The sequence below is a fragment of the Poecile atricapillus genome, unplaced genomic scaffold (genome assembly GCF_030490865.1).
Source record: "Poecile atricapillus isolate bPoeAtr1 unplaced genomic scaffold, bPoeAtr1.hap1 scaffold_300, whole genome shotgun sequence".
In the NCBI taxonomy this organism is placed as follows: Eukaryota; Metazoa; Chordata; class Aves; order Passeriformes; family Paridae; genus Poecile; species Poecile atricapillus.
Window position 1 is genome coordinate 1 of NW_026709101.1, and position 21,528 is coordinate 21,528.

Below are 21,528 nucleotides of genomic sequence, written 5' to 3' on the forward strand. Positions count from 1 at the left end.
TAGCGCTCGGACCTTTCCGTCGCCGGGCGCCGTTTCCGGCCGCCGTTCGCACGCTCGGAGCTTTCCCGTTCCTCCTCGCCGCTTTCGGGTCACTTTTCGCCGCTTTCCTTCGCTTTTCGCCGCTTTCCGTCCCTGTTGGACCCCCTCCCGGTCCCCTACGTCACTTCCAGCCCGCCCAACTTCCGGCGGCCGCCGCCGGTAACACCGGGCCCGGTTGGCCCCGCCCGCTCCGGTTTGGCCCCGCCCCTTTCCCCTCAGGGCCGCTTTTGGCGGGAAACGCGGCCGCGAGGGCGCCCCCTGGCGGCTCCCGCCAACTCTCGCGCGGTGCCCAAATCTCGCGCGCGGTGTCCAAATCTCGCGGGATTTGCCGCCGTTTATTCGCCGCTTTTCGCCTCTTTTTTTTGGGGAGGTTTTTCCCGGATTTTCCCTCAAAATTCCCCTCGGAGACCCCCGGAGCGAGCCCGGGGGGGCCTGGAGGGGATCTGGGGGGATCTGGGGGGGATTTGGGATCCGGGTGTTCCCGGCTGATTTTGGGGATCCCCGGAGTGAGGGAAATAAAAGGAAAAATGGGAAAATTCGGGATTTGGGGGGGCTGGGGACCCCGAACGAGCGTCCCGGAATGCGGAAAAACGGGAAAAATGGGAAAATTCGGGATTTGGGGGGGGCCGCCCCCGTCCCGCTGTCCCCAAAGCGTCCCCAGGACCCCCCAATCCCGGAGACCCCTCCCCAAAAACAGGGACCAGCCCCTCCCCCCCCGGATCGCGGCTCTCCCGGATTTTGGGGAGGGGTCCCGGTTTGAGGAGGGGTCCCCGGTTTGGGGAGGGGGTCCCGGTTTGGGGAGGGGTCACAGATTTGGGGAGGGGGGTCCCGGATTTGAGGAGGGGGTCCCGGTTTGGGGAGGGGGTCCCGGTTTGGGGAGGGGTCACAGATTTGGGGAGGGGTCCCGGATTTGGGAGGGGTCTCCCATTTGGGGAGGGGTCCCGGATTTGGGGAGGGGTCCCGGATTTGGGGAGGGGTCTCCCATTTGGGGAGGGGTCTCCCATTTGGGGAGGGGTCCCGGATTTGGGGAGGGGGTCCCGGTTTGGGGAGGGGTCCCGGTTTGAGGAGGGGTCCCTGGTGTGGGGAGGGGGTCCCGGATTTGGGGAGGGGTCCCCCATTTGAGGAGGGGTCACAGATTTGGGGAGGGGTCCCGGATTTGGGGAGGGGTCTCCCATTTGGGGAGGGGTCCCGGATTTGGGGAGGGGTCCCGGATTTGGGGAGGGGTCTCCCATTTGGGGAGGGGTCCCGGATTTGGGGAGGGGGTCCCGGATTTGGGGAGGGGTCCCCCATTTGAGGAGGGGTCCCAGATTTGGGGAGGGGGGTCCCGGTTTGGGGAGGGGTCCCGGTTTGTCGGGGGTCGGAACGGACGCGCTCGCGTTGTTTCCGGCCGGAGCCCGAACGCTGCGACACCGGCTCGGCCCCAGCCCCTCCCCCCCCCCGCCCCTCCCCCCCCCCGGGACCCCGGAGCGGAGCCCCTCCCCCCCCCCGGCGGCGGCGCGAGCGCAGCGGGGCCATGAAGGGACCGAGGGGGGGCCCGAGGGGGGGCCCGGGCGGCGGCGGGACCGGGAGGTACCGGGGAGGGGGAGGGGAGACACCGGGAGGTACCGGGGAGGGGGGAGGGGGAGGCGGGGACACCCCCGGGACCTTTCCCCTTCCCCTCCCCCCCCCTTTTCCCTTCCCAAAATCCGCCCTCACCCCTGGGATCCCCCAAACCCGCCCCGCCCCACTGCCTGGGGAAACCCCCCCCGGACCCCTCCCCCCCATTCCCGGGAATCCCCTCCCCCCATTCCCGGGAATCCCCTCCCCCCCCATTCCCGGGAATCCCCTCCCCCCATTCCCGCCAGCCTCGGGGGTCTCCCCAAACCCCCCCAAACCCCCTAAATCCCCCCAAACCCCCCCCAATCCCCCAAATCCCCCCCAAGCCCCCCCAATCCCCCTAAATCCCCCCCAAACCCTCCCAAACCCCCAAATCCCCCCCAAGCCCCCCCAAAATTCCCCAAATCCCCCCCAAATCCCCCCCAAACCTCCCCCAAATCCCCCCAATCCCCCCTAACCCCCCCTTAACCCCCCAAATCCCCCCAAACTCCCCCAAAATTCCCCAAATCCCCCCAAAATCGCCCCTAAGGCCCCAAATCCCCCTGGGACCCCCAAATGTGACCCAACCCCCCCAAACCCCCCAAATCCCCCCAAATGTGACCCAAACCCCCCCAAATCCCCCCAAATTCCCCCAAATCCCCCCAAATGTGACCCAAACCCCCCCTAACCCCCCTTTCTCTCTCCGCAGCCCCCCGGACGCCGCCCCCCGCCCCTCCCCCCGCCCCTCCCCCCCCCGCCCCCCGCCGCCGCCGCCCCTCCCCCCGCGGGCGGGGGTCTGTTCCTGCTGATCGACACCGAGGGTCGGCCCTTCCCGGTGCTGCTGCCGGGGGACACGGGCGGGGGGACCCCCGGGAGCGGCCCCGGGACCCCGGGCGGGCCCCCCTGGGCTGCCCCGAGTGCGGGCGGCGCTTCCCGTTCCTGTCGTACCTGCGGCGCCACAGCATCGCCCACTCCCCGCACAAACCGCACCGCTGCTCCCGCTGCGGGAAAGCTTTCAAGAGAGCGTCACACCTGCAGAGACACCGGGCAACTCACCGGGACAGCCACACCCACCGGGACACCCACCGGGCACAGCCCGGGAGCCCCGCACAAACCGCACCGGTGCTCCCGCTGCGGGAAAGCCTTCAAGAGAGCGTCACACCTGCAGAGGCACCGGGCGACTCACCGGGACACTCACCTGGACAGCCACACTCACCGGGACAGCCACACCCACCGGGACACTCACCGGGACACTCACCGGGACACCCACCGGGACACTCACCGGGCACAGCCCGGGAGCCCCGCACAAACCGCACCGCTGCTCCCGCTGCGGGAAAGCCTTCAAGAGAGCATCGCACCTGCAGAGACACCGGGCGACTCACCGGGCGACTCACCGGGACAGCCACACCCACCGGGACACTCACCGGGACACTCACCGGGCACAGCCCGAGAGCCCCGCACAAACCGCACCGCTGCCCCCGCTGCGGGAAAGCTTTCAAGAGAGCGTCACACCTGCAGAGACACCGGGCGACTCACCGGGACAGTCACACCCACCGGGACACCCACCGGGACACTCACCGGGACACCCACCGGGACACTCACCGGGACACTCACCGGGACAGCCACACCCACCGGGACACGCAGCGGGACACTCACCGGGAGCCCCGCACCTCCAGCGGCACCGCCCGTGCCCCGGGAGGGGCGGCACCGGGGGACGGGAGCGGGGACAGCGCCGGGGACGTGTCCTGAGCACGGGGACAGCACCGGGGACAGCACCGGAGCACGGCGGGGACACGGCCCGAGCCCCGGGACAGCAGCGGGGACACGGCCCGAGCCTGAGGACAGCACCGGGAACGTGTCCTGAGCCCCGGGATGGCACCGGGAACGTGTCCTGAGCCCCGGGACAGCACCGGGGACACGGCCCGAGCCTGGGGACAGCACCGGGGACACGGTTGTGAGTCCCGGGGACGGCACCGGGGACGTGTCCTGAGCACGGGGACAGCACCGGGGACACGGTGTGAGTCCCGGGGACAGCGCCGGGGACGTGTCCTGAGCACGGGGACAGCACCGGGGACAGCACCGGAGCACGGCGGGGACACGGCCCGAGCCCCGGGACAGCAGCAGGGACACGGCCCGAGCCTGGGGACAGCGCCGGGGACACGGTGTGAGTCCCGGGGACAGCATCGGGGACGTGTCCTGAGCCCCGGGATGGCACCGGGAACGTGTCCCGAGCCCCGGGACAGCACCGGGGACACGGCCTGAACCTGGGGACAGCACCGGGAACGTGTCCTGAGCCCCGGGACAGCACCGGGAACGTGTCCTGAGCCCCGGGATGGCACCGGGAACGTGTCCTGAGCACGGGGACAGCACCGGGGAACGTGTCCTGAGCCCCGGGACGGCACCGGGAACGTGTCCTGAGCCCCGGGACGGCACCGGGAACGTGTCCTGAGCCCCGGGACAGCACCGGGGACGTGTCCCGAGCCCCGGCCGGGGACACCACGGGTCCGGCCGGTGACCGGGCACAGCCGGGGTGAGGAGGGACGGTGGCCCCGGGGCTGGGGACACGCGGGGCCGGTGCCACCCTCGCCGTGTCCCGGGGCCCGGTCCCACCTCGGCGCTGATTTTTTTTTTTTTTAATTATTAAAAATCCGGGGTTTCGGTTTTTTTCCCGTTTCTCTCGCGCCGTCCCGCGGTGGGGGAGGGGCCACAGGGGACACCACCCCCCCTCCCCCCCCCGTGACCACCCCACCCCCACCCGGGCCAAGAGACTCCTGAGTGACCCCGAAATGACCCTTGGGAGTGACCCAGTGACCCCCAACCCCCCCTGACCGGGGACTGACCGGTGACCGACCCGTGACCCGACCCCACAGCCCCGCCTGCGGCTGCTGCGCCTTAGCCCGGTACGTTCCGGTACGTTCCGGTTTATCCCGGCCCGTTCCGGTCCATCCCGGTTTATCCCGATCCATCCTGGTTTATCCCGGCCCGTTCCGGTTTATCCCGGTTTATTCCGGTCCATCCCGGTTTGTCCCGGTCCATCCTGGTTTATCCCGACCCGTTCCGGTTTATCCCGGCCCATTCCCGTTAATCCCGGTTTATCCCGGTCCGTTCCGGTTCATCCCGGTCCAGCCTGTTTCATCCCGGTACGTTCCGGTCCATCCCGGTCCATCCTGGTTTATCCCGACCCGTTCCGGTTTATCCCGGCCCATTCCCGTTAATCCCGGTTTATCCCGGTTTATCTCGGTCCATCCCGGTCCATTCCCGTTTATCCCGGTTTTTTCCGGTTTATTCCGGTTCCTCCGTACAGCGCGACCGCGGCCCCTCCCCCACCCCGCCCCTTCCCCCCCGGGACCCCCCCGGGGCTGGGGGAGGGGCCGCGAGCGCTCCCGCAGAGATCGGGGGTCACCCCCGGGGGGTGTCCGTCTGTCCGAACATCCGTGTGTCCGAACATCCGTCTGTCCGAGCGTCCGGCGGGGGGGTTCGCCTGTCCGCGTGCCCATCGGTCCGGAGGTCCGGCGGGGGGGTCCGCCTGTCCGAGCGTCCACCTGTCCGAGCGTCCATCGCGCTCCGCTCCCTCAGGGCCCCGCTCCGGCCGCCGCCGCCGCCGCCCCGGTGCAGCCGCGCTCCCGCAGGTGCCGCCGGAGCAGCGCGGGGCGGGCGAAGCGGCGGCGGCAGCGGGGGCAGCGGCGGCGGCGGCGGCGGCGGCGGCTCCGCTCGTGCTCCCGCAGGTGCCGCGCGATGGAGCCCAGGTAGAAGAAGCTCTTCCCGCAGCGCTCGCAGCGGTACACGTCCTCGCCCAGGTGGCCGCGCCGGTGCTCCAGGAGGTTGGAGCGGAACCGGAACGTCTTCCCGCAGGTGCGGCAGCGGCGCGGGCGGGCCCGGGCGGTGCCGGCGCTGGTGCTCGGCCAGCCCGGCGGGGTGGGAGCAGCGCTTGGCGCACAGCGGGCAGCGCAGCGGGCGCTCCCCGGCGTGGCCGGCCCGGTGCTGCCGCAGCGCCCAGGCCCGCAGGAAGGCGCGGCCGCAGGTCCGGCAGCGGAACGGGGCGGCGCCGGGGCGGGGGCAGCAGCGCCGGTGCCGCCGCAGCAGCGCGGCCGCCCAGAAGCGGCGGCCGCAGGCGGCGCAGAGCGACGGGCGCTGCCGGCAGGTGCCGCCGCCGGTGCAGCAGCAGCTCGTAGGCCCCGGAGCAGCGCTGCCCGCAGGCTCCGCACGCCGGGGGCCGCGCTCCGGCCAGGTGCACGTACTTGTGTGTGACCAGCGCCAGGAAGCGCTTGAAGCTCTGCCCGCAGGTGCCGCAGGTGAAGCGCTCGGCGCTGGGCGCCGCCGGGGGCTCCTCGGGCGGTGCCGCCCGCCTCCCCGGGGGCCGCGGGCACGGCTCGCTCGGGCGCGGGCGGGTGCACCAGGCGGTGCCACACCAGGTTCTCCAGGAAGCCCAGCACCTGCCCGCAGGAAGTCGCAGCCGTGCGGGCGCTCGGCGGGGCCCGGCGGGGCCCGCAGCAGCTCCGGGAAGCGCTGCCCGCAGGAGCCGCAGCCCAGCGCGGGCGCGGCGGGCTCGGGGGGCGCGGCGGGCGGGCGGTGAACCTGCCGGTGCCGCGTCAGGCTCTGCGGGTAGCCGAAGGTCTTTCCGCAGAGCTCGCAGCGGTAGGGCCGCTCCCGGGTGTGCACCACGCGGTGCTTGCGCAGGTGGAAGGACTCGCGGAAGCGCTTCCCGCACACCCCGCACTCGTGCGGCTTCTCCCCGGTGTGGATGCGCTCGTGCCGCCGCAGCGTCTCCCGCCGCCCGAAGGCGCGGCCGCACACCCCGCACCCGAAGCTGCGCCCGCCGGCTCCCGGGACGCTCCTGGCGGCGGTGGTGGCATTGGTGGCATTGGTGGCGGCATTGGCGGCGGCATTGGCGGCGGTGTCGCCGGCGTGGGCGCGGCGGTGTCGCAGCAGGCTCTGGGGCGCGGCGTAGGCTTTGCCGCAGATGTCGCAGCGGTGCGCGGGGCGCGGCGCCCCGTGGCTCAGCTGGTGGCGGAGCAGGTAGGCCGGGTCGCGGAACTCCTTCCCGCACACCGGGCACGGCACCCGCCGCGGCCCCCGCGTGGGTCTTGACGTGGCGGGTGAGGCTCTCGCGGCGGTTGAAGGCGCGGCCGCAGGCGCCGCAGGTGAAGGGCTTCTCGCCCGTGTGGATGATCTGGTGCTGCGCCAGGTGGCTCGGCTTCTTGAACACCTTCCAGCACAGCGGGCAGCTGAACGGGCCCTCGGCGCCCGCCGCCCCCGGCGCCAGCGGGACCCCCCACCGGAGCCAGCGGGACCCCGCCCGGGGCCAGGATCACCCCGCTGGGCACCGGGATCACCCCGTTGGGCACGGCCACCGTCACGGCCGGCGACACCAGGTTCACCCCGCCGGACAGAGCGCCCACGCCGTTGGGCACGGCGGAGACCGCGGGGGCCGCGCCCGTCCCGGCCGGAGCCGCAGAGACCGCGCCGGGAGCGGCACCGACCGCACCGGGAGCTGTAACGACCGCACCGGGAGCGGCACCGACCGCACCGGGAGCCGCAGAGACCGCACCGGGCCCCGTACCGACCCCACCGTGCCCCGTACCGACCCCACCGTGCCCCGCACCGACCCCGCCGGGCCCGGTACCGACCCCACCGTGCCCGGTACCGACCCCGCCGGGCCCCGCACCGGAGCCGCGCAGGGCGCTGACCCTGCCGGGTACCGGGCTGGCCCCGCCGGGCGCGACGTTGGTGACCGCGTTAACGCTGAGCACCCCGGTGACCCCTCCGGCCACCCCGGTGACCCCTCCAGGAACCGCGCTGACCCCGCTGACCGCTCCGGCCACGCCACTGACCCCTCCGGCCACGCCACTGACCCCGCTGACCCCTCCGGCCACTCCACTGACCCCTCCGGTCACCGCACTGACCCCGCTGACCGCTCCGACCCCTCCGGTCACTCCGCTGACCCCGCTGACCGCTCCGGCCACCCCGCCGAGCACCGCGCTGACCGCTCCGGGCGCGGCGTTCACCGGCACGGTCAGAGCACCGGGGAGAGCACCGGGCAGAGCACCGGGCAGAGCACCGGGCACGGCACCGGGCACGGCACCGGGCACGGCTCCGGGCACGGCTCCGGGGGCCGCGCTGAGCCCGTTGGGCAGGGCGGGAGCCCCGGGGCGCGGCGGGGCCGGTACCGGAGCAGGTACAGGGACAGGTACCGGGGCAGGTACCGGTATCGGTACCGGTACCGGCTCGCTGTCGGCAGCCCGGTGGCAGCGGCGGTGCCGGAGCAGGCTGGAGCCGTGGCTGTAGGCGCGGCCGCAGGTGCGGCACTCGTAGGGCCGGGGCTCGGTGCGGGGCTCGGTTCGCGGTTCGGTTCGCGGTTCCGGGAGGCTCCCCCCGTGCACCTGCATGTGCTGCACCAGGTGCGAGGCCTGGCGGAACGCCTTGGGGCAGGCGGCGCACGGGAAGCGCCGCTCCACCAGGTACTTGAGGCGCCTGAAGTAGCTCCGCTCCTCGCCGCCCTCCGGGCCCCGCTTGAGGCCCCCGAGCAGCGGCTGCGGCCCCGGCAGCTCCAGCAGCCCCCAGGGCGGGCCGGGGAACGCGGCCCCCGCCTCCAGCAGCGGCTGCGGAGCCGGGAACGGAGCCGCCCCCAGGGAACCCTCGGGTTTCTTGGGGTGCGAGGAGGAGGAGGAGGAGGAGGAGGAGGAGGAAGGGGGAGCCGCGGGGGGCTCGGGTTTGTGCTTGGGGAGGGCCCCGCGCTCCAAGGGCGGCGGGTACTCGAAGGGGCCCGGGGGCAGCGGCAGCGCCTTCCCCGGGGGCTCCGGGGGCTCGGGCGGCTCCGGCCGCTGGTGCGTGAGGAAATCCAGGAAATCGAAGGGGTAGGAGGGGAAGGGGCCGCTCTCGTCGCTGACGTTCGCCTCCATGGCCGGGGGGTCCCGGGGGGACCCGGGGGTCCCGGGGGGGGAGGGGCGCTCACTCACCTGGGGGGGCCCGGGGGTCCCGAACCCCGCTCGGCCGGGCCGGGCCGGGCCGGACGCGCCGCCCCCGCCGGAAGCGGAAGCGGCGCTCACGTGAGGGAGGCCCGGCCTCTCCCCCCACCACCCCCCCCTCCCTCACCGCCCCTCTTGGCGGCGGCTCCGGAGCCGCTGCCGGGACCGGCGGGAGCCCCCTCCCCGCCCCGCCGCACCGGGCGAGCCCCGGGACCCCCGAACGGGCCCGGGGAGGGGGGGGGAGGGGAGTTTGCCCACACAAAAGATGGCGGCGGCGCCGCCTCCCCGCCAAGATGGCGGCGCGAGGCAAGATGGCGGCAGCTGCCCTCAGCAAAGATGGCGGCCGGGGCCTCAGCCCGCTCTTTTCTCCTGGGGGGGGGAGAAGGGGGGGAGCTCCTGACCAATCAGAGACGCGGGGCCGGACCCGGCCACGCCCCCGGGGCACCCCCCGAGGGGGTGTCTGGGGAAGGGACGGGGGCTGTGACGTCACTGGGGATCCCACAGGACCGAGGGGGGTTCCCCTGTGTGCCCCCAGCCCCCATTTCCCGGCGCGGCGCCTTTAAGAGCCCCGGCACGTGCGGCCCCACGTGCTCGCGGCCCCTCCGGCTTTGGCCGCGCCCCATTGGCCAAAACTGGGTCAGGCCCCGCCCGCCGCGCGCCTCCCCATTGGCCCAATGTAGGTCAGGCCACGCCCCCCGCATGGCCGCGCCGCCTGACCGCGGCCACGCCCCCCGCGCTCCCATTGGCTGCGCGTGGCGCCGGGGGCGGGGCCGCGCGGGCGGGGCGGAGCTTTGCTCCCTCCGCGCGGGGGGCGGGGCTTCACTCGCTGCGGGGGCGTGGCTTGGGGAGGTCCCGACCAATCAGGAGAGCGCAGCGTGCGCGGAGAGGGCGCGGTTTGAGCCCGGCTGGGCGGGGCTAACGCAGAGCTCGGGCGGGGATTGGCCGGCGGTGGGGAGGGGCGGGGCCAGAGCAGGACACGCCCCCTCACGGGCGCAGCGCCCCCCGCGGGGCTCGGGCCGAGGGCACCGGGACCCACCCGGGAGCAGGTGGGGACCGGGACACCGGGACAGGCGGGGGACAGCGGGAGCGGGGGGGCACCGGGACCCACCCGGGAGCAGGTGGGGACGGGGGGGGGACACCGGGGTGAGGGAGGGGACACCGGGAGCGGGGGGACACCGGCAGCGGGGGGACACCGGGAGCGGGGTCGGCACCGGGACCGGAGCGGGGGTGAGCGGGGCGGGAGGGTGTCCGGGAACGGGGGTCGGGGCGGGGGGAGCGGGGCCGCTGAGCCGCTCCCGGTGCGTTCCCGGTGCCCCGTGTCCGGTCCCGGTCTCGCTGCCCTCTCCCCATTCCCGGTGTCCGGTGCCGGTGTCCGGTGCCGGTGTCCGGTGTCCCCTCCCCCGCTCCGGTTCCGGGGTGGGGGAGGGGGGGGGGGTTCACCCGAGGTGAAACCGCACGTGGGGGCGGGGGATCCCCCACGTGACCGCCGCACGTGCGCGCGCGTGTCCCCCCCCCACGCGTGTCCCGTGTCCCCCACGCGTGTGGCGCCGTCACGTGGGGGGGTCACGTGCCGGGGCCCGGCCCGGGGGGGGGGCGGGGGGGGGGAAGGGGGAACACCCCAAAATCCGGGAGGGGTCCGAGACCCCTGGGGGGGAGGGGTCCGGGGGGATTTGGGGCATTTTGAGGATTTTGGGAGGGGGGCATTTGGGGCATTTTGGGGCCATTTGAGGATTTTTGGGGGGGGGGGGGGATTTGGGGATTTCCCAGCGGGGGGGGGGGGGTTCCGGGGGGCTCCCCGTGACCCCCCCCGTGCCCCCCCCAGGGATGGACGAGCCCGGCGGGAGCCGCGGGGGCTTCCTGGGGGTGGCGCCCCCCCCGTGGGAGCGGCCGGGGCCGCCCCCTCCCCAAATGGCGGCGGCGGGGGGGGGCGAGCTGGAGTACGTGGACCTGGACGAGTTCCTGCGGGAGCACGGGCTGCCCCCCAGCCCCCCCGAGCCCCCCGCCCCCGAGCGGCCGCCCGGTGCGTGCGGGACACCGGGAACACCGGGAGAACCGGGAATTGGGGGGGGGGATAATGGGGGGGGGGGGCTCAGGGAAAGGGGGGGACACCCTCGGGATGGGGGGGGGAGGGGGTTGGGCCATCCCCTTTAAGCCCCGCCTATTTAAGCCCCGCCCCTTTAAGCCCCGCCCCTTCACGTGCAAACCGGGGGGGGGGCGGCTCTATCGCGATCCCCCCCCCCCCCCAAGAACTCCTCCCCGTATCGCGCCGGGCCCCGCCCATGTCGCGACAGGAGGCGCTGATGCCGCCGCTCCCCCCGCAGCCGCGGGGCCCCCCCGGGCGCTCCCGGAGGCGCCGCCGGCCGAGGCGGAGGGGCCCGGGGGGGGCCCGTTCGACCCCCGGCGGCTCCGCTTCTCGCAGGAGGAGCTGCGGCCGCAGCCCATCGCCCGCAAGGCCCGCAAGGTGCACGTCCCCGAGGAGCAGAAGGTGAGACCCCCGCCCGGGGTGGGGTTTGGGGGGGTTTGGGGGGTTTTGGGGGGTTTTTTGGGGGGTTTTTTGGGGGGGTTTTGGGGGGTTTTGGGGGGGTTTTGGGGAGGGGGAGTCACAGGTTTGGGGTCTCCACACGTACCTGCGGGTTTGGGATGCGTGGGGTCGGTGCTGGGGGCTCCTGTGAGCCCTGGGGTGGATCCCGGTGTCCCTGGGGTGGATCCCGGTGTCCATTCCTCATCCCTGGGGTGATTCCTGTGTGTCCCCCAAACCCTTGGGGTGGATCCCGGTGTCCATCCCTCATTCCCTGTGTCCATCCCTCATTCCCTGGGTGGATCCCAGTGTCCATCCCTCATCCCTGGGTGGATCCCGGTGTCCCTGGGTGGATCCCGGTGTCCATCCCTCATTCCCTGGGTGATTCCCAGTGTCCCTGGGTGGATCCTGTTGTCCATCCCTCATTCCTGGGCAATTCCCAGTGTCCATCCCTCAGTCCTGGGTGGATCCCAATGTCCATCCCTCATCCCTGGGGTGATTCCCGGTGTCCCTGGGGTGATTCCTGTGTGTCCCCCAAATCCCTGGGTGGATCCCAATGTCCATCCCTCATTCCTGGGCAATTCCTGGTGTCCATCCCTCATCCCTGGGGTGGATCCCAGTGTCCCTGGGTGGATCCCGGTGTCCCTGGGTGGATCCCGGTGCCCACCCCTCCCTCCCGGTGCCCACCTCTCCCTCCGGGCCGTGTCCCCGCCGTTCCCTGAGGCGCCGGCGGCGCTCCCGGCAGGATGAGAAGTACTGGAGCCGGCGCTCGCGGAACAACGCGGCGGCCAAGCGCTCGCGGGACGCGCGGCGGCTGAAGGAGAACCAGATCTCGGTGCGGGCGGCGTTCCTGGAGCGCGAGAACGCCGCGCTGCGCGTCGAGGTGGCGGCGGCGCGCCGCGAGCTCCAGCGCTTCCGCGGGATCCTGGCGCGCTACGAGGCCCGGCACGGGCAGATCTGAGCGGGGACGGGGCCGGGAGCGGCTCCGGTGACCCCGAACCGCCCGGGAGGAGCCGGGAGAACCGGGATCGGCTCCGGGTGACCCCGAACCGCCCGGGAGGAGATCCAGAACCGGTCACTGGGAGCTGGGAACCACCGGGAACGGCCCGGGAAGCGAGCCAGGAGCACGGAACGCTGCGGGAATGTTCGGGAGCTGCAGAGGAGCCCGGGCTGGGGAGCAGGGACGGGATCCAGCACCAGGATCTGCTCCCGGACACGGCAGAAGGTTCTGGATCCAGCACCGGGATCTGGATCCAGCACCAGGATCCGCTCCCGGACACGGCAGAAGGTTCTGGATCCAGCACGGGGATCTGCTCCCGGACACGGCAGAAGGTTCTGGATCCAGCACCAGGATCTGCTCCTGGACACGGCAGAAGGTTCTGGATCCAGGACTGGGATCTGCTCCTGGACACGGCAGAAGGTTCTGGATCCAGCACCAGGATCTGCTCCTGGACACGGCAGAAGGTTCTGGATCCAGAACCGGGATCTGCTCCCGGACATCGCAGAAGGTTCTGGATCCAGGACCGGGCTCTGGATCCAGCACCAGGATCTGCTCCCAGACACAGCAGAAGGTTCTGGATCCAGAACCGGGATCTGCTCCAGGACACGGCAGAAGGTTCTGGATCCAGGACTGGGATCTGCTCCTGGACACGGCAGAAGGTTCTGGATCCAGGACCGGGATCTGCTCCTGGACACGGCAGAAGGTTCTGGATCCAGGACCGGGATCCGCTCCTGGACACCACAACCAGCTCTGGATCCAGAACCAGGATCCATCCCCAGGATCCAGCAGCTCCAACCCCCCCAGAACCGGCCCCGGGACCCCCATCCCGGCCCCACCCCCGGGGGGGGGGATGGGAATGAGATCCCCCCTCCCCAATTCCCCAATTCCCGGGATCCCCAAATTCCCGGATCCCCCCGGGTCCCCCTCCCCCCCTTCCCTATTTATTCCCAGCCCCCCCCGGGCTGGATCAAAGCACAAATTGGGGAGGGGGTCCCGGGGGTCTCCCCCCTCCCCCTCCCCAGTGACCATTCCCAGTTCAGGCCAGTAGCGTTACTGGGGTGGGGGGAGGGGCACCCCCGTCACCCCTCCCCCTCCCCAAAACTTCCCTGCCCCTCCCCCCCCGCACTTTGACCACTTTACTGCCCCTCCCCCCCCCAGCACGAGGGATTTTGGGGGGGGGTCACGCCCCCCCCCGGGGTTGGGGGAGGGGTTTTTGTACAGAATTAAACAACAAAAAAAAAACAAAAATGAAATCGGAACGGAACTGGGAGAACTGGGAGAACTGGGAGAACTGGGAGGGGGGAGGGGCCCGGGACCCCCTCCCCAAACCTCGGGGTCTCTCCAGGGTTGGGGTTTATTGCACAAAGGGGGGGGTGGGACCCCCCCGGAATCCCCAAATCCCCCAAACCTGGGTCCTCGGGGGTCCCCTCTGTCACCCCAGTGTCCCCTGGAGGGGACCCTCATTGGTGTCCCCAGGGTGTCCCCAGGGTGTCCCCCCCGATGACACGGGCCAGCCCCGGGTGCAGCAATGTCCATCAGATCCATCCTGGACATTCCAGTGTCCATCCTGGACATCCCAATGTCCATCAGATCCATCCTGGACATCCCAGTGTCCATCCTGGACATTCCAGTGTCCATCCTGGACATCCCAATGTCCATCAGGTCCATCCTGGGCATTCCAGTGTCCATCCTGGACTTTCAGTGTCCATCCTGGACATCCCAATGTCCATCAGATCCATCCTGGACATCCCAGCGTCCATCCTGGACATCCCAATGTCCATCAGATCCATCCTGGACATCCCAGCGTCCATCCTGGACATCCCAGTGTCCATCCTAGACATTCCAGTGTCCATCCTGGACATCCCAGCATCCATCCTGGACATCCCAATGTCCATCAGATCCATCTTGGACATCCCAGCGTCCATCCTGGACATTCCAGTGTCCATCCTGAACATCTCAATGTCCATCAGATCCATCCTGGACATCCCAGCGTCCATCCTGGACATCCCAATGTCCATCAGGTCCATCCTGGACATCCCAATGTCCATCAGGTCCCCTCCGGTGTCCATCCCACTGTCCAGCCGCAGTGTCCATGTGTCCGGCCACAGTGTCCTCCAGGACCCGCCCCAGCACAAATATCCCTGAAACCTGGGGTTTGTACCCCAAAAATCCCTGAAACCCCAAGACAGCTACTCCAAAATCCCCAGATTTGTCCCCAAAATGCCCCAAGATAGCGGGGATGACACCAGGGACCCCAAATATGGGGACGGATCATTCCCCCGCAAGTTCCCACTCCCATTTCCCCCTCAGTTTTCTTCCCCTTCTTCCCCTCACGTTTCCCGCTCTTTTCTCCCCTCACGTTTCCCGCTCTTTTCTCCCCTCAGGTTTCCCGCTCTTTTCTCCCCTCACGATTCCCGCTCTTTTCTCCCCTCACGATTCCCGCTCTTTTCTCCCCTCACGATTCCCGCTCTTTTCTCCCCTCACGTTTTCCCGCTCTTTTCTCCTCTCACGTTTCCTGCTCTTTTCTCCCCTCACGTTTCCAGCTCTTTTCTCCCCTCACGTTTCCCGCCCTTTTCTCCCCTCACGTTTCCAGCTCTTTTCTCCCCTCACGTTTCCAGCTCTTTTCTCCCCTCACGATTCCCGCTCTTTTCTCCCCTCACGATTCCCGCCCTTTTCTCCCCTCACGTTTCCCGCCCTTTTCTCCCCTCACGATTCCCGTTCCCTGCCCATCCCGAGGCTCCAGCGCGGTTCTCACCGCCCCGCTCCCCAGCAGCCCGATGACCCTCGCCCATCTCTCGGCCGTCTCCCGGTTCTCCCCCGCGGGTCGGGGCTGGGGGAACCCCAAATTCCCCCTCCAGGAGGGTCTCGTCCGCCATGGGGGGCTGGGGGGGAAAGGGGGGTCACGGGAGGCCGGAATTGGGAGGCGAGCGCTGGAGTGACCCCCGCTGTGTCCTCATCTCCCCTCTCCCATTGACCGGCGCCCCCGCGTCCCCTCCTTTGTCCCCGTGTCCCCCCCAATCCCGGTGTCCCCACTTTGTCCCCGTGTCCCCCCTCACCTGCCCCGGGGTCCCGTCCCCCCCCGCCGCCGCCGCCGCCGCCGCGCCCCCTGCCCTGGAAGCGCTTCCCCTTTTCCCTCCCTCCCAGCCAATCGCGAGCCGCCGCTGCCCGCGCGCAGCCAATAGGAGCCCGCCTGCTCTCCGCCATCTTTGTTTCGGGCGGCGCCCCCGCGGCGCGGCTCGGCCAATGGGAGCGCCGTAACCATGGCAACGCCCAGCCGCGGCCGCCATGGCGCCTGAGGGCAAGCTCGGTTTTCCCGGGAGAACCCTCGGTTTGCGCCGCAGGACGCGGCGGGGCCGCCCCAACTAACGGCGCTAATTAACGCGCGCCCGCCTTGCCCGGCCGCTAATTAACAGCGCTCATTAATTAATGTTATAATGTCATACCGGCTCGGTCCTCCAGCGCCGTAGAGCGGGGGGCAGAGCGTCCCTCGAGCTCTTCCGGCGCGCACCGGAAGCGTCTCTGTTCTCCCAGAAGCATCCGCGCCGCCGCGCTCCCCTTTCTCTCTCGCTCCGTCAGCGCCGCCATGGTGGGTCCGGCCGGGGCTCCGCCATCCGCCGCCATCCGCCGCCATCCGCGGCCGGGGCTCCCGCATCCGCCGCCATCCGCGGCCGGGGCGCCCTGCGAGGGCCCGGGGAGGGTCGGGGGGAGCCCGGGGAGGCGCGCGGGGGGGCGGTGATGGCGGCGATGTCGCGGCGCTGAGCGGGCCCGGTGTCGCCTCAGGGCATCGACATCCGGCACGACAAGGACCGCAAGGTGCGGCGGAAGGAGCCCAAGAGCCAGGACATCTACCTGAGGCTGCTGGTCAAGGTGCGTGCGGCGAGCCCCGGGACCGGGACCGGGATCGCTGCTCCGGTGCCGGGACCGGTATCACTGCTCCGGGACCGGGACCGGGATCGCTGCTCCGGGACCGGGACCGGGACCGCTGATCCGGGACCGGGATCGCTGCTCCGGGACCGGGATCGCTGGACCGGGACCGGGGTCGCTGCTCCGGGACCGGGACCGGGATCGCTGCTCCGGGACCGGGACCGCTGGACCGGGACCGCTGCTCCGGGACCGGGGCTGCTTCTCCCGGGTCCGGCCCCGCTTGTCCCGTCTCGTCCCGGCGTCGCTCGCTCCTTGTCCCGCTTCGCCGGCTTTCCCCATTTCCCTGTCCCGGATCCGCCGCTTGTCTTTCCTTTTTCCCCGCTTTTCCCCGGTTTTTCCCGCTTTTCCCCGGTTTTTCCCGCTTTTCCCCGGTTTTTCCCGTATTTCCCCGGTGTTCCCCGCTTTTCCCCGGTTTTTCCCGTATTTCCCCGGTGTTCCCCGCTTTTCCTCGGTTTCCCCCCTTTTCCCCGGTTTTTCCCGTATTTTCCCCGCTTTTCCCCCGTTTTCCCCGCTTTTCCCGCTTCTCCCCGGATTTCCCCGCTTTTCCCCGGTGTTCTCCGCTTTTTCCCGGATTTCCCCCCTTTTCCACGCTTTTCCCCGGTTTCCCCGGTTTTCCCCGGTTTTTCCCGGATTTCCCCGCTTTTCCCCCGTTTTCCCCGGTTTTCCCCGGTTTTTCCCGGATTTCCCCGCTTTTCCCCGGTGTTCCCCGCTTTTTCCCGGATTTCCCCCCTTTTCCACGCTTTTCCCCGGTTTTCCCGGGTTTTCCCGGTTTTCCCCGGATTTTCCCGGTTTCTCCGCTTTTCCCCGGTTTTTCCCGTATTTTCCCCGCTTCTCCCCGCTTTTCCCCGCTTTTTCCCGGTTTCTTCGGTTTTTCCCGGATTTCCGCCGTCCCGGTTCGTTTCTCCCGGTTTCTCCCGTTTTCACCGGGGTTTCTCCCGTTTTTTCCCGTTCTCACGGTTTTTTCTCCCGTTTTTTCCCGTTCTCACGGTTTTTTCTCCCGTTCTCACGGTTTTTTCTCCCGTTTTTTCCCGTTCTCACCGTTTTTTTCCCACTTTTTCCAGCTCTACCGGTTCCTGGCCCGCCGCACCAACGCCCCGTTCAACCGCGTGGTGCTGAAGCGCCTCTTCATGAGCCGCTCCAACCGGCCGCCGCTCGCTCTGTCCCGCCTGGTGAGCCCCAAAAACCCCAAATTCACCCCGAAAAACCCAAAAATCACCCCGAAAAACCCAAAATTCACCCCGAAAAACCCCAAATTCACCCCGAAAAACCCCAAATTCACCCCAAAAAACCTGAAATTCACCCCCAAAAAAATGAAATTCACCCCGAAAAATCCGAAATTCACCTGAAAATCCCGAAATTCACCCCGAAAAACTCGAAATTCACCCCAAAAATCCCGAAATTCACCCCAAAAATCCCGAAATTCACCCCGAAAATCCCGAAATTCACCCCAAAAACCCCGAAATTCACCCCAAAAATCCCGAAATTCACCCCGAAACATCCGAAATTCACCCTAAAAATCCCGAAATTCACCTTAAAAAACCGGAAATTCACCCGAAAATCCCGAAATTCACCCCAAAACCTCCCGGGGCCGGGATTATCCGGGGGGATTCCAGCCGGGTTTGGGGTTTTTCATTTGGAGCTTTTTAATTTTAATTTAATTTTTTAATTTTCATTTGGAGCTTTTGACTTTTCCTGGCGGGATTCCGCCATTCCCCGAGTTCCCCATGGAATTTTTCCTGGTTTTGGGGCTTTTCCTTTGGTTTATTTATTGGTTCTTGTGTAGTTCCAGGTTTTCTGGTTTATTTTTATTATTTTCCCTCAGAATTTGGTTGTTTCCTGCGGAATTCTGTTTTTCCCCAAGGCTTTTCCGTGCTTTGAATTGAGATTTTTGGGGCTCTTTTTAGAATTCTTTTTAGGATTTTTTAGGATTTTTTAGGATTTTTTTTAGGATTTTCGGGGTTTCCTTTGAAATTTAACCCTGGGAAATTTCCCGGAATTTTCCCATTTTGTTTTGATTTTTTTCCCGAGGAATTTTTTGCTGCTTCCTCCTGGAATCTGGAGAATCCCTCGGGGGTTTTTGGGGTTTTCCCATGGGAATTTGAGGTGTTCCCAAGGGAATTTGGGGTGTTCCCAGGATTTTTGGGGTGTTCCCAAGGGAATTTAGGGTTTTCCCGGGGTTTTTGGGGTGTTCCTGGGGGTTTTTGGGGTGTTCCCGGGTTTTTGGGGTGTTCCCAAGGGAATTTGGGGTTTTCCTGGGGGTTTTTGGGGTGTTTCCATGGGAATTTGGGGTTTTTCAGATCCGGATGATGCGGAAGCCGGGCCGGGCGGATAAAACAGCCGTGGTGGTGGGGACGGTGACCGACGACGTTCGCATCCAGAACGTGCCCAAGCTCAAGGTGGGGGGAAAATCAGGAATTCTGGGGGAAAAATCAGGAATTCTGGGGGTTTATGGGAGGAAAATCGGGAATTCTGGGGGTTTATGGGAGGAAAATCGGGAATTCTGGGGCTTTATGGGGGGAAAATCGGGAATTCTGGGGGTTTATGGGGGGAAAATCGGGAATTCTGGGGGGAAAATCGGGAATTGTGGGGGTTTATGGGAGGAAAATCAGGAATTCTGGGGGGTTTATGGGGGGAAAATCGGGAATTCTGGGGGGAAAATCGGGAATTCTGGGGGTTTATGGGGGGAAAATCGGGAATTCTGGGGGGAAAATCGGGAATTCTGGGGGTTTATGGGGGGAAAATCGGGAATTCTGGGGCTTTATGGGGGGAAAATCGGGAATTCTGGGGGTTAATGGGGAGAAAATTGGGAATTCTGGGGGTTTATGGGGGGAAAATCGGGAATTCTGGGGGTTTATAGGAGGAAAATCGGGAATTCTGGGGGTTTATGGGGGGAGATTCGGGAATTCTGGGGGTTCCACAGGAGTTTGGGGTTTTTAAGGATTCTCCTGGAATGTTGGGGGTGGGTTTGGGGTCGTTTGGGAGGGTTCCGGTGTTTCCATGGAGGTTTTGGGGGGATTTGGGGTGTTTTTACGATTCTTAGGGAACATTTTGGGGGTGGCTTTTGGGGGCGTTTCCTGGGTGTTCTGGGGTGATTTTCGGGCTGTTTTGGGGTGATTTTTTGGGGCTGTTTTGGGGTGATTTTTTGGGGTGATTCTGGGGTGTTTTGGGGTGAATTTCTGGGGTGTTTTTCGGGGCTGTTTTGGGGTGATTTTCGGGGTGTTCTGGGATGATTTTTGGGGTGGTTTTGGGGTGTTCTGGGGTGATTTTTGGGGCTGTTTGGGGGTGATTTTTGGGGTGATTTTCGGGGCTGTTTTGGGGTGATTTTTGGGGTGATTTTTGGGGTGTTCTGGGGTGATTTCTGGGCTGTTTTGGGGTGATTTTTGGGGCTGTTTTGGGGTGATTTTCAGGTTGTTCTGGGATGATTTTTGGGGTGTTCTGGGGTGATTTCTGGGCTGTTTTGGGGTGATTTTCGGGGCCCCCCAACACAGGTGTGTGCGCTGAGGGTGACCCGCGGCGCTCGGAGCCGAATCCTCCGGGCCGGGGGCTCCATCCTCACCCTGGACCAGCTGGCCATGGCCACCCCCAAGGGCAAGGGCACCGTGCTGCTCTCAGGTGGGGACACCCCCAAACCCCAGGGGCACCCCCAAACCTCTGAGACACCCCCAGAGACACCCCCAAACCTCTGAGACACCCCTAGGGCACCCCCAAACCCCAGGGACACCCCCAAGGGCAAGGGCACCGTGCTGCTCTCAGGTGGGGACCCCCAGGGACACCCCAAAACCTCTGGGACACCCCCAGGGACACCCCCAAACCCCTGAGACACCCCAGGGACACCCCCAGACCTCTGAGACACCCCCAAACCCCAGGGGCACCCCCAGGGACACTCCCAAACCCCTGGGACACCCCCAGGGACACCCCCAAACCTCTGAGACACCCCCAAATCCCTGGGACACCCCTGGGACACCCCCAAACCTCTGAGACACCCCTGGGGCACCCCAGGACACCCCCAAGGGCAAGGGCACCGTGCTGCTCTCAGGTGGGGACACCCCCAAACCCCTGGGACACCCCCAGAGACACCCCCAAACCTCTGAGACACCCCTGGGGCACCCCAGGACACCCCCAAACCCCCAGGACACCCCCAGACACCCCCAAATCCCCCTTTGTCCCCCCCAGGGCCCCGCAAGGCGCGCGAGGTCTATCGGCATTTCGGGAAGGCACCGGGAACCCCCCACAGCCACACCAAGTGAGGGACTGGGGGGATTTGGGGGGGTTTGGGGGGTTTGGGGGGTCCTGGGGGGATTTGGGGGGTCCTGGGGGGGCTGGGGGGGGCTGGGGGGACTCTGAGGAGGATTTTGGGGGTCCTGGGTGGAGTTTGGGGATATTTTGGGGTCTGGGATGTGTTTTTGGGGATATTTTGGGGATATTTTGGGGTTCTGGGATGGGTTTTTGGGGATATTTTGGGGATATTTTGGGTTCTGGGATGGATTTTTTGGCTGTTTTGGGGTTCTGGGATGTGTTTTTTGGGCTGTTTTGGGGATATTTTGGGTTCTGGGATGGGTTTTGGAGATATTTTGGGTTCTGGGATGGTTTTTTGGGTTATTTGGGGTTCTGGGATGGTATTTTGGGGTTCTTTTGGGTTCTGGGATCGATTTTTGGGCTGTTTTGGGGTTATTCTGGGTTCTGGGATGTTTTTTTCTGGCTGTTCTGGGTTCTGGGATGTTTTTTTTGGCCGATCTGGGGCCGTGCCCCACTGACCCCGCTCTCCCCAGGCCCTACGTGCGCTCCAAGGGGCCGAAGTTCGAGCGGGCTCGGGGCCGCAGGGCCAGCAGGGGCTACAAGAACTGAGCCCCCTCCCCAAAATAAACGGGGGGAGGAGCCCCCTCCCCCCAAAACACCACCCCGTGTCTGTGTCTGCTGAAACCCCAAAAAAACCCCGTGAAAATACCCTGAAAAACCCAAAACCACCCCAAAAACTGACCCTGGGGCTGGGAACAAAGAGAAATTCCCTGATTGGCCTCAAAAACCCAACTTTAGGGGACTGAGACCCCCCCAAAAACGCTCAATTTCCCCCTTGATTCCCAGATTTCTCCCCCAAAAATGCACATTTTCCACCCAAACCCTTCTACTGTCCTCCCAAAATCTCATTTACCAAAAAAATCCCTTTTTTTACTCCTAAAAATCCCTTTTTTACTCCTAAAAATTCCTTTTTTTACTCCTAAAAATTCCTTTTGTTACTCCTAAAATCCCCTTTTTTTACTCCTAAAAATCCTCTTTTTTTACTTCTAAAAATCCATTTTTTGACTCCTAAAATTCCCATTTTTTACCCCTAAAAATCCCCTTTTTTACCAATAAAAATCCCTTTTTTTACCCCTAAAAAACCCTTTTTTTCCCCCTAAAATCCCTTTTTTTCCTCCTAAAATCCCCTTTTTTTACCCCTAAAAATCCCCTTTTTTCACTCCTAAAAATCCCTGTTCTTTACTCCTAAAATCCACTTTTTTTACCAATAA

At 66.5% G+C, this 21,528-nt stretch overlaps 3 protein-coding genes across 4 annotated transcripts; 2 read left to right on the forward strand and 1 right to left on the reverse strand.

Moving 5' to 3' along the window:
• Positions 1-5,136: 5,136 nt before the first annotated feature.
• Positions 5,137-8,543, reverse strand: LOC131574408 (zinc finger protein 865-like). The gene is given in 7 exon segments (XM_058828870.1): positions 5,137-5,495; positions 5,497-5,751; positions 5,753-5,924; positions 5,926-6,059; positions 6,061-6,679; positions 6,681-6,887; positions 6,889-8,543. Coding segments are annotated over 7 exon segments (3,321 nt in total). The 5' UTR covers positions 8,514-8,543; the 3' UTR covers positions 5,137-5,186.
• Positions 8,544-9,278: 735 nt separating this feature from the next.
• On the forward strand, positions 9,279-12,070 carry LOC131574407 (D site-binding protein-like). The gene is made up of 5 exons (XM_058828869.1): positions 9,279-9,454; positions 9,504-9,697; positions 10,402-10,599; positions 10,901-11,064; positions 11,843-12,070. The coding sequence occupies exons 1-5, from the start codon at positions 9,279-9,281 to the stop codon at positions 12,056-12,058; spliced, it is 948 nt and encodes a 315-aa protein (XP_058684852.1). The 3' UTR covers positions 12,059-12,070.
• A 3,469-nt stretch (positions 12,071-15,539) lies between these two features.
• LOC131574410 (large ribosomal subunit protein eL18) lies at positions 15,540-20,918 on the forward strand. 2 transcript variants are annotated; one of them, XM_058828878.1, is made up of 7 exons: positions 15,540-15,683; positions 15,878-15,964; positions 17,083-17,190; positions 18,319-18,417; positions 19,510-19,633; positions 20,195-20,264; positions 20,791-20,918. In XM_058828878.1, exons 1-7 carry the CDS (start codon positions 15,681-15,683, stop codon positions 20,864-20,866), a joined length of 567 nt encoding a protein of 188 aa, XP_058684861.1. In that variant the 5' UTR covers positions 15,540-15,680; the 3' UTR covers positions 20,867-20,918. The 2 variants fall into 2 exon arrangements, with proteins under 2 accessions (XP_058684861.1, XP_058684860.1); XM_058828877.1 differs by lacking the exon at positions 15,540-15,683 and adding an exon at positions 15,756-15,759 and having other exon boundaries at positions 15,877-15,964.
• The last annotated feature ends 610 nt before the right edge of the window (positions 20,919-21,528 follow it).

What these genes read in the sequence shown, in the direction of transcription:
- LOC131574407 (XM_058828869.1), top strand. Translation starts at nt 9,279, where the DNA reads ATGGCCGCGCCGCCTGACCGCGGCCACGCCCCCCGCGCTCCCATTGGC. An exon ending in CGGGACCCACCCGGGAGCAG is followed by an intron (nt 9,698 to 10,401) that starts GTGGGGACGGGG and finishes TGCCCCCCCCAG; the next exon opens with GGATGGACGAGCCCGGCGGG. An exon ending in ACGTCCCCGAGGAGCAGAAG is followed by an intron (nt 11,065 to 11,842) that starts GTGAGACCCCCG and finishes CGCTCCCGGCAG; the next exon opens with GATGAGAAGTACTGGAGCCG.
- LOC131574410 (XM_058828878.1), top strand. An exon ending in ACCTGAGGCTGCTGGTCAAG is followed by an intron (nt 15,965 to 17,082) that starts GTGCGTGCGGCG and finishes CACTTTTTCCAG; the next exon opens with CTCTACCGGTTCCTGGCCCG. An exon ending in AGAACGTGCCCAAGCTCAAG is followed by an intron (nt 18,418 to 19,509) that starts GTGGGGGGAAAA and finishes CCCCCAACACAG; the next exon opens with GTGTGTGCGCTGAGGGTGAC.